The following is a 16,968-nucleotide window of genomic DNA, read 5'->3' on the forward strand; positions in this document are numbered from 1 at the left end:
GAAATTGTATTGCGGACCACAATAATTTTATCCCACTGTATTTAAAACAAATGATTGCTGATATGGCTAGGTCAGATCCGGAGGTCATCTTTCATGTGGAAGTTGATATATCAATATACAAACAATTTGAACTTAATGTACCTAAATTTATTAGTAATGGACGTTTGGACTACCTCAATAAACGTCCCACTTCCCACATTTTATTTATTTATTTATTAACTCATTCAATAATAATAATAATCTTCAAGTAGTTTATGAATAATTTCAATCTGGGCATCCATCCTCTTGAAACAATATATCAAAATAACGAAGATTCTCTTGTTCTCCCGACTACGAAGCATGTGGGTTCCTGCATTGCTGACTAGTTCTCAAGCAATTGAAGCTTTAACTTAATGACTTTGGAGTATTAAATGGATTATAAGCTGCTGTTGTTCTTATTATTATTATTATTATTATTATTGGTGATGACGTGGAAACTCCTATCTCATTTGGTTGTTACAGTTATATAAGCTACAAATTCAACTCTGGAAATCATTTTTCAAGTTTATATAGACTTAGGTACTACTGAACAAATAAAAAATTCTGATAAATAAATGAGCTAAATAGAAAATATATTGAATTGGACACGCTTATCTCTTCTATAAATGCTAAATAACATTTTTTATGATAATAAAAATATGAGGTTTTTAACAAATTAGAAAATCTATTTTTTGTTATTATTTACTTTAATTATTTTATTTATTTAGATTATATCACCCTTACTAAAAATAATTAGTATTAAATCAATTTCATATAATTTATAATAAATAATTATTATTCTAAAATTAAAATCATATATCCAAAATATATATAACGTTTATGATTATAGATTTCTCATTTGTAGCATAAAAATATTTACAAAGGTTGTTTTTAATAATCAGTATAATCAAATTAAAGTAAATTAATAATAAAATTTCTAGCTACTTTTATATGCTACTATTATTAATGCATATATATATATATATATATATATATATATATATATACCACTAAAAATAATAATATAAATTATTATTTAAAAATAAATAATATTTTCAAATAGTTATTTAGACAATAATAACTAATAACATTTCACCACCACTCGGTTTACAAGCTATGAGTTGGATTGACCTGCCGAAGCCACCAGGCCCTTAATCTTTAAAGTGGTGAATAGCAGCAAGTCAAGACAGAAAGAGATATTAATAAACCTCTGCTAAAACCCCTAATCCTATTTCTGCGTTCTGCTACGGAGGCTCTCTCTCTCAGCAATCATACACTCGCACACCATGAGCAAAGGACCTGGATTATTCTCTGATTTCGGCAAGAAAGCAGGAGGTACAGCTTAATTTCACTGTCCATAATTATTCTTCTTTATCTGTATATCAAGTAGTCTCTTATATTGAACGCTTCTCTTTCAACTTTCCAGATTTACTAAACAAGGACTACAGTACCGATCATAAGATAGCCGTTTCTTCTTCCTTCGCTTCTGGAGTATGGTTCATTCTCTTTCCCTTTTTTATTCTTTTTTGTTACTGCTGTATATAAACTTTTTTAATAGCTGGAATTGATTTTTAAGAATAAGAACTGAACTCGACTTAAATAGTTAGATTGCTTGCTGTCGGACTTTGTTCTATTTAAGATTATTAACTTTCATGTCATAGACCTAGATCTGTGGATATGTAACTTCATTACATTTGTTGATCTAGCGTAAACCGAGAATTGCGGCAAAAGTAGGTGAGTTTATTTAAGAACTTATTGGGATGCGTTAGTGCTTAGCAACTAAATTACTTATTAGCACCAATTTACTGCTTCGTTTTGAATACTGGAGAAGATAATCCTGGAAATTTTGGTACTGAAGTATGAGTTTTCAGCAAATCGTAGCTTTGCAACGAATAAAATTGTCACGTTCCAAACTGATGAGTTTGAAATAGATGAAATAACATGGTCAGTCAAGATTTAGAACCTAGTACTTAGGACAACAGTGCGTTCCTTGTGCAAGTAAACATAAAGTATGAGAGGAAGATGACAGATAGTAAAAAAAATGCAAGTCGAAGATTAGAGAGGAGATATGTTGACTCTGTAATAGAGTGTAGCAGATTGGTAGAAAAGGGTGGTACTTAACAGAATTGGTGCTTCCAGGGATAAAATGGACAAATTATTCAGCAATTTACCACAATGTTGCAATGAAATTCTAGGAAATTGTTTATTTGGCTTCGATTGTATGATAATGTGAACAAGAGAAAAAGGATGCCCTTGCATTAGCTTTTGCAAAATACTAAACAGTATTTAGTCAAAGTCATTTGTGAATCATGTGTTAATAATAAATTCTCATTGGAGTTTCTTCTTTGGCCTAATAACATTTTTCTTAAGAGTACATTTTCCTTCTCACATTTTATTTATGTGTCTCAAAGGCATTGTTGCTACTTGCTAGGAAATGTGCAGTTGCCCTTAAGCTGCATGATCCTTGAGTATCTGGCCTTGCATTTTATATAAACTGAGGTTACTAAGGTCACATCTTTTCTCTTCAGGGTATCACATCAAGTTTGTACACAAAGGGAGGCCTGTCCTCTGGGGATGTGGCAACACAACTGAAATTCAAGAATGGCTCGCTTGACATCAAAATCAACACAGAATCAAATGTAACAACTCAGATTTTATTTCTTTTCCCAAAATCCAAAGCTGCCTGCCATCTGTTTTCTAACAAAAGTATGCTTATGAATTTTGAGCAGATCCTAGCTACCCTTACAGCAACAGAACTTCCATCATCCACAAAAGTTATAGCTTCTGTTAAACTGCCTGATTACAATTCTGGCAAGGTATGGAATGTCTCATTATTTAAGTTGGACATTTATCTGCTATACAACAAACTGTTAACAGTACTGATGTCTGTCTATTCTTTCTATCACAGTTGGAGGTACAATATTTCCATGAACACGCTGGTATCACTGCAGCTGCCGGATTGAACCATTCTCCTGTTGTTGATGTCTCTGCAACTATTGGCACTCCTACAATTGCCTTTGGTGCAGAGACATCCTATACAACAGCTACTGGCGAATTTCCAAAGTACAATGCTGGTGTGCGCTACTCAACAGCAGATTCTAATGCCTCAGTTATTCTGTAAGTCCCCATAATTTGCAGTCATTAATTTAGATGTGCTTGAAATGAGGAGAAAAGGAAGATAATATAGCTCAAAAGGTGGAATTCATGGTTGGGATGAGTTCTTGTCTTCAGATGTTGGATAAATTAGTAGAGATGGTTTTTTGTGGATGTTTCATATGCCTTTCTTTTACAGTGTTGTTTATAATGTGCGAATGCTTCTGCAGCAAGCAGAATGACATGTATATTTTTAAAGAATGAAATGGAAGCACCGTGAAACTAAATAGCATATGATATGCATGGTTCATGGTTAAAACAAGAAATCACTAATTGTTTTCTTTCATTTCCTTTAGGGCTGATAAAGGAGATTCAATTCAGGTATCGTATTTGCATCACCTGGATCTTTTGAATAAAGGCACTTTTGGGGGGATGATCAGTCGAAAGTTCTCAACAAATGAGAATACATTGACAGTTGCATGTTCCTATGTGGTTGATCCTCAAACAGTACTGAAGGCGAAGCTCAACAACCATGGCAATCTTGGAGCTCTTCTACAGCACGAGATCAACCCTAAGTCCTTACTGACACTTTCTGGTTCTTTCGACACCAAAAACTTGCAAAAGAATCCCAAATTTGGGTTAGCACTCTCTCTGAAGCCTTGATGGATAATACAGTTATACTTGAAAACCGACAGGAAAGATGCAACCAAATTTTTTGTTCTTTTTATAGCTTCTCTTGATGTTCTTATCTCAATAAGATTTAGGTATTTTGATATAAGACATTATTTCTCAAATTACTTTTGGATAGTACTTTCTTATTTTGATTTCTAGAAAATGTGCATTGACAGAATTGCTCTCGTCTTATTTATGAATTCAATCAAATGACTGTCAGATTTGACACATCCTTAGCTTTGTGGATCTCTATTTCATTTGCTCTGCGACTTATGGTTGTCAAGGTTGCTAATCATCTCTGACGTGAAAACAAATATTAATGACATTGACATTGCCAAAGCAAATAGTTAAATGACTTTTTTAAAATAGAAGATGTATATATTGATAAATAAAGCAACAGTTTATACCACAGGTAAAGCCATATGGCTAAGAGGATACAAACTACGGAAGCAAAATTAGGCATTAGCCTGTTTTGGGTATTGCAGGTGCCTGCTGGTTAAGGTTCCTAGGTACAAATACAAACGAAATGAAGATAAATATGGACTTAAAACAGCTTCATTCACCTTCAAATATTACCTGATTAGTGCCACCCATATTTTAATGCCCAAGACATACTTTCTCTTGATGCCAAAAAATCCTTCTCTAACACCAGGGGACCACTGCCAATAAATTCTTTTGTAAAAAGTTTATAGTGAGAGCCAAAAGAAACTTGGTGTGATGCTTCCCCCAGTAGCTTCCCTCAATTAAATATTTGAACTGTCATAAAAAACTTTCGTTGTTATCTTTTATTAATTGTTGTTATAATACAGGTATTAAAATTGTTACGCATACATTTTCTTCTTCTTTTTGTGTCTTACGAAAAATGTAAAAGAAATCACGTGATTTCATAAATTTTCAATTTTAATCGTGTAATATTTTCATTTGTAATAAATAGAAGTAATATATTTTATTTAATATTTTTTTCGTGCTAAATGAAGTTACATGTCTTTTTCTCTTGCTGAAATTTTGTGTATTACCTAAATAAAAACAAAAAGCGTAAATGCAATGATTCTTACTTTTCTTTTCATAGTTGCAATTCATGTTTACTTATTGATTTTTCCTAAGAAAATTATTTTAGCTCTTTTCTTGTTTATCTGTTCTACCACATCTTTGCTATTTAATTCTTTATCTAATCAAATTTTCAATGTTAGTAAATTATATAATGATTCTAAACTTTTAATTGAACTTGAGAAAAGATGAGAATGTAATACAGTATTGAAGGTGAAATGATAAATAAAATATTCGGTGGTTTAAGTTGGTAGTAAGGTGAGATTACATTTTAGAAGGAGATGATATAATTGAATTGTTACATTACAGAAGGAAATTCTAAAGAAAATCAAAATGTGGAGGAATTATTTGTGATTTAGCTGAGAGGCAATGCAGCCAGATGGCTCGTCTCTAAGTTTGCTTCAGAGAGTCTCCCCCTTGTATCGTCAACCAATCCTCCCCCTGAATTCTCTGCTATTGTAAGTTCTGTTCCTTAGAAGTGAATTTCCTTTGTCCCAGAAAAAGAAGAAGAAGAAGAAACATAACGCTGCCGTTAAGAAAGTGGCAGGTGGTACTGTTCCAACTTCCAAGAACGGTATCACACAATTCATGACGAGTCTTGGTGCTCAAATGTCCAACAAGCCCGTATCGTTAGGCATAAAGACAAATTATAAGTGTATTTCCTGGAAGGTTTGAATGTCCAATTTCAACACAATCTCATCACTCATTTCAATTTTAACTCTTTTCTAAATTTATAGATATTTTAATCTATTTATATCTAACTCAAATTAATTATATATTTTATAAAAAAATATACTAAATTAAATTATTTAAACTAAAATAAAATAAATAAATTTTGTGAGAAATTTCCTGCTTTACCAAATGTGAAGATTCTGAATCAGAAGTAAATTTAACTTAATTTGCTTGTGGATAATAATTGAAATAGGACCTTCAATTTGCCGAAGAGAATATATGATAATATGAAAAATCTCCCTTCGAAAATTACATTGATTTTACTTTAGTTGTTGACTTGCTGCAGGACTCTTTTACTAATATTTTATGGTAATTTTACGTGATAGTACTTCTATTTAAGCTGTCGTCGTCAAATGTAAATTCATTAGTCTTTTCTTTTTATTTTATTTATTTTATTTATTTTTTTTAGATTTATATATTTAAGAGATTATTATTTTTTTATACAGTAAAATTTTTTTATAATAATATTTCATATAAGTAATTTTACATAATTTAAAAAAGCTCAATTTTAATTTGAATGAATTATAAATAAAAATAAATTATATTTTATTTTGTTATTTTATTATTTTAATCTTATTTGTATATTGTAATAAGATATTGAGGTACTTTATTCCTAACTATTATTATTTTTTCAGAGAAATTAAATATTAAATAAAATCTAATACTCAAATATTTATTAAATTATAACATTTAAAACTTTAAAACAAAATAATCCCATTAGTTTTCTTTTAATTAATTTTATTTTTTCTAGAAAGACCAACCGCACAAGGTAATTTAAATAAAAAAGTGGATCATCAACTTTTTCTTCTCATAATGCCTTGTAAAGACGTTAACTTAGAGATTAGAAGAGTATGAAATGAATATTGCTTTCTTAAATGCATAAATCAATGCAACTTGCTGTTTGGAAGAAGTCATTGATTGGCCAACACAAGAAGAAAAAGATAAACAATTTCTTATCTAATATAGTCCTTTTCAAAACCAAAGTAGAAATCATTAATAAATTGTCATTAAAAAAAAAATGTTTTGAAGCTTCACCCAGAATACTCTGTTAGTGGTCTACCATTTTGAACGGTTGCACCAGTCCAAAAATAAAGGAGACTAGGACATTGCGTTTGATAATAAAGGAAAAATAAAAGAAATGTATCTTTGAATTTTCTTAATATCTAGATGCCTTCGAGTTTAGATATTTCCATGGCTGGACTGTACCAAAGAAACACCAAGATTATAATCATAATTCTTTTTTTTTTTTAAAAAAAAGAAGAAGAAGAAGGTATTTAAAAGAAGAAACACCATAGACATAACGTCTGAATTAGAAGTAGGGAACACCCAATTCAGTTTTCAAGGATTATTAAATTCTTATGGTATTGCCACATGTGATGTGAGTGCAAGAATGGAACTACCCACTTGTTCTGATATTGCAGAAAACGACCAAAGCATTATCTTTTATATTTTCTAGAATTATAAAGAAGAAAGGAAGCACAATTCCTCATTTGACTTTAAGCAACTTCATGGTGTGCAAGGTTTTAAGAGACACTGATATGTAAACTTTATCTTCTCAAGCTGGCAGTTGGAACTGTAAATCTACCGCTCTGGAGTAAGCTGATGATACAATATTTTATCAAGCAATGAAATTTCATGAGAATTGGTCAAAACTATTGCATTTTAGTTCTTTCTTTATACTACTTGGGTTTTCATGAACTTTGATAGTGTCGATAACAGCAAGTCATAGCAATACCGATCCAAAAAATTCTTAATATTTACGAACAAAAAGTAAATGCAAAGAAGGCATACTTTGATATGTATCTAAGCTGCTAACTTATTAGACATACAAAAGAAAAAGAGGAAGGAAAAAGAAAAAGACAATAAAAACAAGAAAGAAAAACTGAAAGATGCAGAATTAGACCAGAAGACTGGAAAAACAACATTCCTCAAACTAAAGCATACAACTCTGGAACAAGAGAAAACCACCTGAATCCACAGCTCCATTTATCAGGCAATGAAGGGGATTTAGGCAGCCAATGCCATGTCTTTCTTGATACCTTGTAATACAATATTTCTGGCCAGGTATAGCAGCAAATACAGATCATCCCTTGATGCCAAAAGCAATAAACATGCTCATAATTATGATAGCAAACTGACACAAATTTTCTACACATCATTTCCGGTAAACTCTCAACTTCCTTCCATATCCCTCCATCACCCAATTCCCATAATTTCATCGTCTTTGAAATCCCATTTCTTCCAATCCCACCAATTAGATACAATTTCCCTTCACCATCACTCACCAACCTAACAAAAGTAAGCTCTCCTGGCAATTCATTGCTAAATCTCTTCCACTTTCTGCTCTCCAAATCAAGGCACACTACTGAAAATGGCTCTGGAGTAGTAAAATACAATAACCCATTAAAGAAAACACCTTCTTGATGACAATTGTCACTTATAATTGGCTCAAGACCATCAAATGTTTGCCAAGAAAGGACTCTTGAATCATAAACAAAAGCTGAAATTGACGAAAACTTGGAGCAAAATACAAATATTTTGTAACCAGATGGTGTTGAAACAAAAGTGACGGACTCAAAAGAAAAAGGGTAACTTGGGAATTCAATAAGCCTTGAAGATTTAGCCAAGAAATTGCAAACAATAAAAGAACCTGAACTGGGAAGAGAAAAGCAAAATAGGCCATGGGAAGATGAGAGAAGAGTGCAAGATTGTGTAATAGTATTAACAGCAGAACAAGGTAGCAAAAAAGAGAGCGATAAAGTTAAGTTGCGCCAAGTGCCAAGCATAGAATCATAAATAGAGTAACGATGGTGAAACTGAGGATGAGAAAGTAAAAGAAACGAAGAGAAAGGAGAACCAGAAGAATTGTGTTTAGACATAAAAGGAGGAGAAAATATAAGAGAACTAAAGTGCTTACAAGTTGATCTGAGATTCAAGAATGTTTTAAGAGGCAAGAAAGATAGCACAAGATCAAGAATCTCCTCCGGGAGCCGGCTCCAGATCCGAGAATCCATCTCCGGGAAGCTGGCTGGGGAGTGGGGGCTGACAGATTGGTGAGAGCTACTGGTTGTTGCTTTGATATTAATGGTAAGTTTTTGCAAGTGAAACATTGTGTTGTGGATAGTATAGGTAGAAGAAGAGAAATAAATAAATGCAAGTAAGAGGCTTTTATCATTTTTTAGATGCAACTTACATTACATTACATGTGTGTTAACTAAATGAATAGAGCCACCCATATAAGATTGCATTGGCTCTCAGGAATACAAGAGCCCAAAAATCTGCATTGACTAATGAAAGAGTTTATTAGATATTTTACTGTTTCCTTGTTAGCTTCACATGGTCATATGAGTAAGTTAGAATCCTATATACATATATATTATTTATACCGCTCTATTATATTTTTTTGGGACATTTGCACCGACTGTTTTCTCTATGGCAAATCTTAAGAGTGCATACATTATATTGGCAATGGGTATTTAGAAATATATCTTGAAGTGTTCCTCAGAATGATCGAACCAACTAAAGACTGCCAATTGAAATAACCTTCTCGGATAGAACTAACCATTTTATATAAATCATGTTTATTTTGTAATAAAGTAATGAATTAGGACGTAGGAAATCTAAACATTAAATGACGACATATTTTGAATTTCTTTTAGCTGACTACAAGATAAATTTAAATAAAAATTCACATATTTTATTAAAAAAACTTATTGAAATTTCCCAATTTGAATTGTCTACCGCAATTTACTTCATTGCAAATTGATAGGGTTTGAATATTTATGACCATACTGCAAAAAAGGGTAATATTCCTCTCGTGAATCTTATAGTAAAGAGGTTGACAATTTATTGGCCCTGGGAAAATGAACTATTACAATGCATTGCAATTACAATACCAAACTTGATTGTGAAATAGGAAAAAATATAGGCAAAACAATTTTAGCATCTATCATTTACATCGTTTTAAGTTGTTAAACATGGGATCATTCTAGTTGTTTCTCTAATGAACACATGCGTAATATACCAAGAAACAAGATTAAAATATTTTATTTTTATAAAATCTTTTTCTGATCTTATTTTTAGTTTTTGTGAGAATTTATAGACTGTATATGGGGGTGTAATATATAATAATTTCTCACTATTTACAGTACTAAAAGGATATATTTTTAAAACTAGAGATATAAAATTAAGTTAATTTCTCATAATTAAGATTAACAACTAAATATTTTAGGATTCATTGGCTATTACTAACAATTGTAAGTTTTCTTTAGAATTAAACTGATATAAAAAAAATAATAGTATTTTTAATTAAAGATAAAAATTCCCACATCATCTCCAAAAATTAATTTTAAGAAAAATAAAAAAATATCTATATTTTTGTCAAAATACAGTATAAATTTATTTTTCATTTTTAATGTGTGAAAATATCAAAAGTATAATTTTTTAATACAGAATTAATTTTTTTTTTTTTAGTTTTTTTTTTTTAATTTTTTTGATAAAAAGGAATAAAAACAACCAAAAAATAACCACACCATATTTAAAAAAAAAACAGTATTCTAAAAAAGATTACAGAGTAAAAAAAAAAATATTTTTTTATTAATTTTAGGATGTTCCCTTAATTTTAAATTTACTTTTGGTTTGGGGTAAATTTCTTAGTTTAATTATTCTGAGGCTTCAAAGATGTGATGTTATGAACAGGCCCAATCCATTTTATTATTACATCGGTGACATTCAATAAAACTTAACTATCCTAATTTCTGTAGGAGGATTTTTTTTAATTTTTCTTTTTCTTTTCGGGTACAGTCCGAGTCAAACTAGGAAGTAACCGCCGCCTCCATTTATACTACACTCGTTAGGATTCCTCATTGTTATTTTTTCAGCAGCTTCTGCAGTGTTTACCTGGTTACTACTCCAGTCAGATCGTATAGCAGTTCGCAAGAAGACCCGTAAAGTGTCATTGATAAGGTGCAAATATGAGGAAAACTAAGAGAGTAATTTTCCAAAATTATCAAAGGGAAAACGATCACAATGTGAGCCCTGCAAAGCCGAAAAGGGGAAGACCAAAGAAATTAAGAGATGACCTGACAGGCAAGCAACCCACCTTAGTACAAGAACCGAGCAAAAGAGTTGAGAAGATGAGTTCTTCAAATCGCAATCCTAATAATACCATTTTGTCTTGTTTAATTGACAATAATGTAGTGGTAGAGGGAGCAAAAGTGTATTACCGTCCTGTCAAGATTCGTCCTAAATTGACAGAAGGGAGGATAACTCGTTATGGAATTGAATGCGATTGTTGTCAGAAGATTTTTGCCCTCTCAGAATTTGAAGTTCATGCTGGTAGCACAAGACACAGGCCATCTGCAAATATTATATTATATGATGGCAGAACATTGACTGATTGTCAGGAGGAACTGGCAGGTGAGGGTAAAAGGGGGAGAATCACAAGAATTCATAAGACGAAGAACCCTAAGGAGGAACTGCCAAGTGAGGGTAAAAGGGAGAGAATCACAGGAAATCCTGATAGTAAGACTACTAGGAGGAAGAAGGTAGGACACAGCAATAATGTTGATAGCGATAACATATGTTCGTTTTGCTATTATGGAGGTGATTTAGTTTTATGTGATCGATGTCCATCAGCCTTCCATAAAGATTGCCTTGGTCTGAAGGAAGTTCCTGATGGGGAATGGTTCTGCCCATTCTGCTGTTGCAACATTTGCGGCCAAAACAAATTACTAGACAATGATGTTCAGCAAGATGGTTTCATTCTCAGTTGTGACCAATGCCCACGTAAATTTCATGTTGCATGTGCAAGGAGTAGAGGACTAATCAAGTTAGAAAGGAAAAGTACCTGTTATAGTTGGTTTTGCAGTGATAAGTGCGAATATGTATTCTCAGGGCTCCAACATCTTTTGGGAAAATCAGTACCAGTTGGCACAGATAATCTCACTTGGACATTGCTGAAACGAGTGGAGCCTGATTGTTTTGATCTTGAGGTCTTATCAGCTAACAACAGCAAACTGAAGCTTGCTCTTGAAGTGATGCATGAGTGCTTTGAACCAGCTAAAGATGCCTTCACGGGTAAAGATCTTGTTGAAGATGTGATCTTTAGTAGTGGATCTAACCTAAATCGCTTGAACTTCCTAGGATTTTACACAGTTCTTCTAGAAAGGAATAATGAATTAACAACTGCTGCTAATGTGCGCGTCTTTGGAGATAAGGTGGCTGAGGTACCCTTTGTCGCTACCAAGTTTCAATATCGAAGACTGGGAATGTGCAGGGTGTTGATGAATGAGCTTGAGAGACAACTTCTGAACTTGGGTGTGGAGAAGTTAGTTCTGCCTGCTGCCTTCAGCACTCTTGAGACATGGATAAAAGGTTTCGGGTTCTCAGTCATGACAGATAGTGATAAAAAGGCACATTCAGATTATCCTATTTTGTTTTTTCAAGGTACAGTCCTGTGTCAGAAATTCTTAAAGAGATCCCTTCTGCAAGATTAAAGCCTGGGTGATCAAGAGTCATTGGTTATAACCAATCAACCCATCTAGGATGTAGCTGTCTGTAATCTATATTATCTGCTGCCTGAATTTATGTCAAAAGAAGAAAACTGATGATATATATATGCAGTTAAGAAAGCTAGAAATTGGATTTGTTTCTTTGTATTCTAGTCACCATCTAGAGTTGCTCTGAATCTATTCGGTTCTTTTGAAACAGAAAAATGAATGATCTGGTATTTTCTTAATGTTTACCAGTATTTGACACTGTATTTTCTTTTTTCTTTTTTCTTTTTCTTTTTTTTCTTTTTAAGCCTTCCCATATTTAAAATTTGACTATTAAATATACAAAGCTACTGCAGAAGAAAGGAAGTGGTGCCCCCCTTTTGTCAGCAGTTTCCTTTGAGAGATAAGAGAGATGTTAGAGCAGTCTCTCAATCTTTGGACGTTTGGATATCACTCCTACTTGCTACATTAATGAAAAAATGAGGACTGACAGAATTCCCTAGTCCACTTTGTCATATTCAGTCATTTTGGATTTTGCTGGACTTCCTAAATTCAATAATTGAACTAGATTGTGCATCTATATTTAATCCAAATGTAGTTGGTAGAATAGGTGTGGAATCTTATGGGCAATGTCATTTCAAGAAAAACTGTTTATTAGACACTGTAGGTCAGTTTGGAAGGGGATGATTTAGATTTAAGGAAGTTTCATCAATGCTCAACTATGGGACTGATTGAAACAAATCTGGAATAAGATTCTGCTCTGGTTTTATGTGCCCTGATAGGATTACCATTGTTGGATTTCCCATAGTTTGAGGATATCAAAGAGTTCCAGCGAACAGACCAACTGTGCAGTTGAAACTCAGTCACAGACAGGGAAGCAAACTGATAATTTCATGAATAAAATATAAGTTACAGTTGGCGTGAAGAAAAACTTATACATGATACAGGTAAGTATCAGATACTCTTGAAGCTAAAATAGATTAACCGAAATTAAAGAATAATAAACAGTAAGCGGAAAAGGATAGTACATGTTACAGTATGTCAAAAGAAAATATAGCTCAGATACCTGGGACAAACTGATATAGCAGAAGATGTCAATCACTCCAGTTATCCTGATCCTCAGCTGGCCCTGTTTCCTACATGTCCATATCCAAGTTCAATAAGAAAAGCAACCATCTGCAGCTACTAATGCTTAATTTCTATTTGCTCAGCACATACATACAAGTGAAATTTAAAAAAATAAAATGAAAATACATTAACAAAAGAGTCTACCATATCAATCAATCTGGGTGGACACCAGACTAGAATTTGTCTATCATTACCACCTGTGTATATTTCCTGTAACAAGAATCAGTCAGTCAAACAGTTGAGCAATGTAAACTTGGGAAATGGAGCAAACTTCTATCCAATATCCATTAAGATCATTATGCCAGAAATTGAACAGAAAATCCACCTCCCTCCCCCCCTCCCCTCCCGAAAAGGCTTACTTTGGGAACACAGTCCCATTTTTCCATATGGTTCTTTACTTTGTCAACGGCCATAAGGAAACAACTTCAATTTAGCTTTAAACATAAGTATCACTACAACCTTTTTTCTCTTTTTTCCCTATGTAGAAACCCAGAACCTAAAAAAGCCTTTTCTTTCTGCCTTCAAATGAACATTATTCAGATCTCAGGAACTGAATTTGAACTTGACTTCTTATCTGAGAAACATGAATTCTGTAAGGCAAGGGATTTAAAACTCCAATTGCATGATAGTGCCTAATTGACAATGTAATAATATGACATTCACCTTGTCTAATTCATATGAAATTCAGAAAACCTTGAAGAAAAATGTTGAGGAATGAGATTGAACCTGATCTTGTGAACTATACCAGCAGCAGTTCACATACTCATAATGGCCACGAAATGTCATGGAAGTCATACCCGACCAAAGATCAAACGCCTAGCAATCAACAGAAAAGGGTTAAGGTTTCAATAGAACTGTATCCTTGTTCGATTAACCACTAATAATAAATTCAAAAATTAAAGTGCAGAAAAGATCCTACTTTCACAGCTGTCATGCATGGAACAAAAACGAGGGATGAATCTTGGGTTGTGGCCAATTGAATTGCCTTGCTAGTTTGTAGGCGAACTGTTTCAAAGTTCACGAGTGTGTTGCAGCCAGATTCAAGATCCCACAGCCTCATTCTGGAATCTGATCCTGAATCCCAGAAGGGGAGACAGAGAGAGAGAATCAGTCAAGAAAGAAGAAAGAAGTCTTAAATCATTTCCAAAAACAATTGCTTCTCTAGAAATGGAAGAAACAATTGCTTCTCTGGAAATGGAAGAAATAATACTTATTGGCTGGAGCATTCAACAAAGAAGAAAGAAGTCTTAAATAATTTCCAAAAACTTCTGAAATCAGATCCATTGAGAAAAACATTCAGCTAATCTTTGGCACATGCTATGTAAGAGTGTAATAAAAAATAATCTTCACTACAAAGATTTGTATTCTAATATTTTAATTTGACTGCAAGAATTTTCAGGCAGATGCCTTCTGCATTTAAACAAAAATCTAAAAGTAATAACTTGTTTTTAGTGAGAACATTATTTCAACATTGCTCTCTGTATACTACCACCAAGAACATGCTTCTTGATTGGAATAACTTTTATAGCATCAATATATGACCTGCTGAATTGTCAAGCAGAAGCAGCCCAAAGCCACTTTATTTAAAAATGTTAGGCTTCCTTGGGCTCAAATTGGATATTGTCACATCACATGTACAATCTAAGTTTAGAAGCTAATGAAAAGAACTCAACCTGCACTTAGAAGATACATTCCATCTTCAGTTATTTTTAGACCAGTAACAGCACCATAATGAGCAGTGGCACGATCTTGAATAGACAACATTCCTGGATGTAATCTCTGCCTGACAGGTCCCTTGACTGGAGTCCGACCAAGGGGAGACTGCTTTTTTCCATTCCCAGTAGCTGATTTCTTCAGTGGTGCCCGTGATTTTGATGACAAATGTTGACCTGCCAATAAGCTTCTTGATGAAACCTGAATAAATTTCACAGATTAGGAAACGCACAGGAAATTGATATTCAACCCGTGCCTGGGGGGTGGGGATAATCAACAGCTAGAAGTTAAGCAAAAAGGATTAAGTGAACGTTGACAGCCCATAGTTATAATGACCATCAGAACATTATGTTTCAACTTTCAACTGCATGCTTGAAACATTTCTCACCTAAGAATATTACACCGATAGAGAAATTTGTAACTAAGCAATTTGATAAGTATGAAAAAATAGATTTAAGGAATCAAATCAGCTAAACTAAAATTTCAAAGAAAAAGAAAAAGCTGATGCATTACCAAGTCACTATGACATACAAATCTTAGTTCACAGTAACAGCCTCTGCATGAAATGCATTGCAATATGTGAAGTTCTACTTAGAAGAGAGAAAACAAGATCACAAGAAAGAGACCTTATTTGCAACAGAACGTGGGAGGACTGGGGGGCGTCTCCCAAGCTGAGATTGAGACTGATCTAAAACACGAAAACATCCAGCACGTCTAATATCCCAAAAACGTATAGCACCATCACATCCTCCTGTAACCAGAACCCACTCACTTGACGTAGACCATTCCACTGTCATAACACCATCTGCCATAAAGAAAATAACAATGTCCAATATCATTATCGATCTAAAGCAGCAATGGTTGCAGCAGAGATCGGCAACAAGCATACCACGGTGACCAGAGAGCGTGTGTGCAAAAGCACCAGAAGCAATATCACAAAGCCGAACTTGAACATCTTCAGTACCGGCAGCTATAAGCATGTGAGATGTCGCCAAAGGCGACATGGCGGTTCTATAAACCTTTCCGGGCAGTTTAAAATTCACCACTACCTAATCATATTTGTAAGAAAATAAATAAATAAACAAAACAAATATAATTATTATAAAAGGAGCACAAAAATGGAGTTGATAGTACATACTTGAGTGGTGTTAGTATCCCATACTTTAATATAATGATCATAAGAACCTGTAACAAACAGTCCTGTATCCACAGGATACCAGGTAGCAGATGAAACGGCATATTTATGTGCCGTTTCATGCTGCTTGTCAACTATAAATAAGCACTTGTGCTTAGCAATAACGCCTTCATCTTCAAAATCCGTAGCTCGTTGAACATCAAAAACAGCAGCTGATGCGTCTGACGCACCAGATATTAAATATCTTCCCTCTGTCAAATCAACCTGATTTTATCATCAGTCAAGCATTTCCTTTCTAAGTAATATAATGACTAAACACATAGACGAAGAGAGTTTAATTAATCCCTTCCTTTCTTTCTTTTTTTTTAACAATATTTATGTACCTGAAGAGAATTGATGGCTCCTCTGTGAGGAGATACGATTTCTTTGTAGTTAGAGAGTTGGAGATTTGCGATCCGGTTTGATTTAACCCGGTTTGTGAAGGAATTAGGGCGGGTTTTGCCCGATTCTCTGTCTCGTATTTCCCTCCACATTTTAGAGGCATCTTTAGCCTCAAAACAAAACTTGTTTGGTTCTGGTGCACGGATTTTTAGAATTGATTGGAGTAAAATGGATTCAGTTAGGAGCATAAGCTCTACGGATGCTCAAGAAAAGGACAGCGAATGCGATTAAGATAAAAATTCTACTAATTTGCTGCGTTTCTTTCAGCTGCTTCTTGTTTTCTCGCTGCTGTAAACGGTGGGTGAAAACTGGAACAAGTGGTCGAAGTCGGACTATACTATAAAACAACCTCGACCCAGTCCTAGTACATGGACCGGTTAATAGGCTAAGATATGGTTTGGGCCTTTATGTGAAATAATAGTCGGCCCACGCACTTCTGTATGTTTGCAAAGGTTGGAAGGAGAGGAGATGAGAAAACTTGGCTATCTGTTA

General features: G+C 33.6%; 4 protein-coding genes across 7 annotated transcripts; 2 read left to right on the plus strand and 2 right to left on the minus strand.

Moving 5' to 3' along the window:
• Window positions 1-1,157: 1,157 nt before the first annotated feature.
• On the plus strand, window positions 1,158-4,011 carry LOC8265300 (mitochondrial outer membrane protein porin 2). Its single transcript, XM_002510052.4, has 6 exons — window positions 1,158-1,353; window positions 1,445-1,509; window positions 2,547-2,657; window positions 2,748-2,834; window positions 2,927-3,135; window positions 3,468-4,011. The coding sequence occupies exons 1-6, from the start codon at window positions 1,305-1,307 to the stop codon at window positions 3,772-3,774; spliced, it is 828 nt and encodes a 275-aa protein (XP_002510098.1). The 5' UTR covers window positions 1,158-1,304; the 3' UTR covers window positions 3,775-4,011.
• A 3,307-nt stretch (window positions 4,012-7,318) lies between these two features.
• Window positions 7,319-9,889, minus strand: LOC8265299 (F-box/kelch-repeat protein At5g43190). Its single transcript, XM_015720352.3, has one exon. The coding sequence runs from the start codon at window positions 8,670-8,672 to the stop codon at window positions 7,491-7,493; it is 1,182 nt and encodes a 393-aa protein (XP_015575838.1). The 5' UTR covers window positions 8,673-9,889; the 3' UTR covers window positions 7,319-7,490.
• On the minus strand, window positions 7,805-16,802 carry LOC8265297 (WD repeat-containing protein ATCSA-1). 4 transcript variants are annotated; one of them, XM_015720348.3, is made up of 10 exons: window positions 16,419-16,801; window positions 16,039-16,299; window positions 15,790-15,949; window positions 15,527-15,705; window positions 14,861-15,101; window positions 14,107-14,261; window positions 13,914-14,003; window positions 13,332-13,397; window positions 13,126-13,195; window positions 7,805-7,939 (listed from the first exon to the last, which is right to left on the minus strand). In XM_015720348.3, the coding sequence occupies exons 1-9, from the start codon at window positions 16,662-16,664 to the stop codon at window positions 13,154-13,156; spliced, it is 1,440 nt and encodes a 479-aa protein (XP_015575834.1). In that variant the 5' UTR covers window positions 16,665-16,801; the 3' UTR covers window positions 7,805-7,939; window positions 13,126-13,153. The 4 variants fall into 4 exon arrangements, with proteins under 4 accessions (XP_015575834.1, XP_048226876.1, XP_002510095.1 ...); XM_048370919.1 differs by lacking the exon at window positions 7,805-7,939 and adding an exon at window positions 12,482-12,941; XM_002510049.4 differs by lacking the exon at window positions 7,805-7,939 and having other exon boundaries at window positions 12,981-13,195.
• On the plus strand, window positions 10,457-12,123 carry LOC8265298 (increased DNA methylation 1). Its single transcript, XM_015717438.3, has one exon. It carries the CDS (start codon window positions 10,536-10,538, stop codon window positions 12,057-12,059), a length of 1,524 nt encoding a protein of 507 aa, XP_015572924.2. The 5' UTR covers window positions 10,457-10,535; the 3' UTR covers window positions 12,060-12,123.
• Window positions 16,803-16,968: the final 166 nt, after the last annotated feature.

This window comes from Ricinus communis, chromosome 2, assembly GCF_019578655.1.
Source record: "Ricinus communis isolate WT05 ecotype wild-type chromosome 2, ASM1957865v1, whole genome shotgun sequence".
Lineage (NCBI taxonomy): Eukaryota > Viridiplantae > Streptophyta > Magnoliopsida > Malpighiales > Euphorbiaceae > Ricinus > Ricinus communis.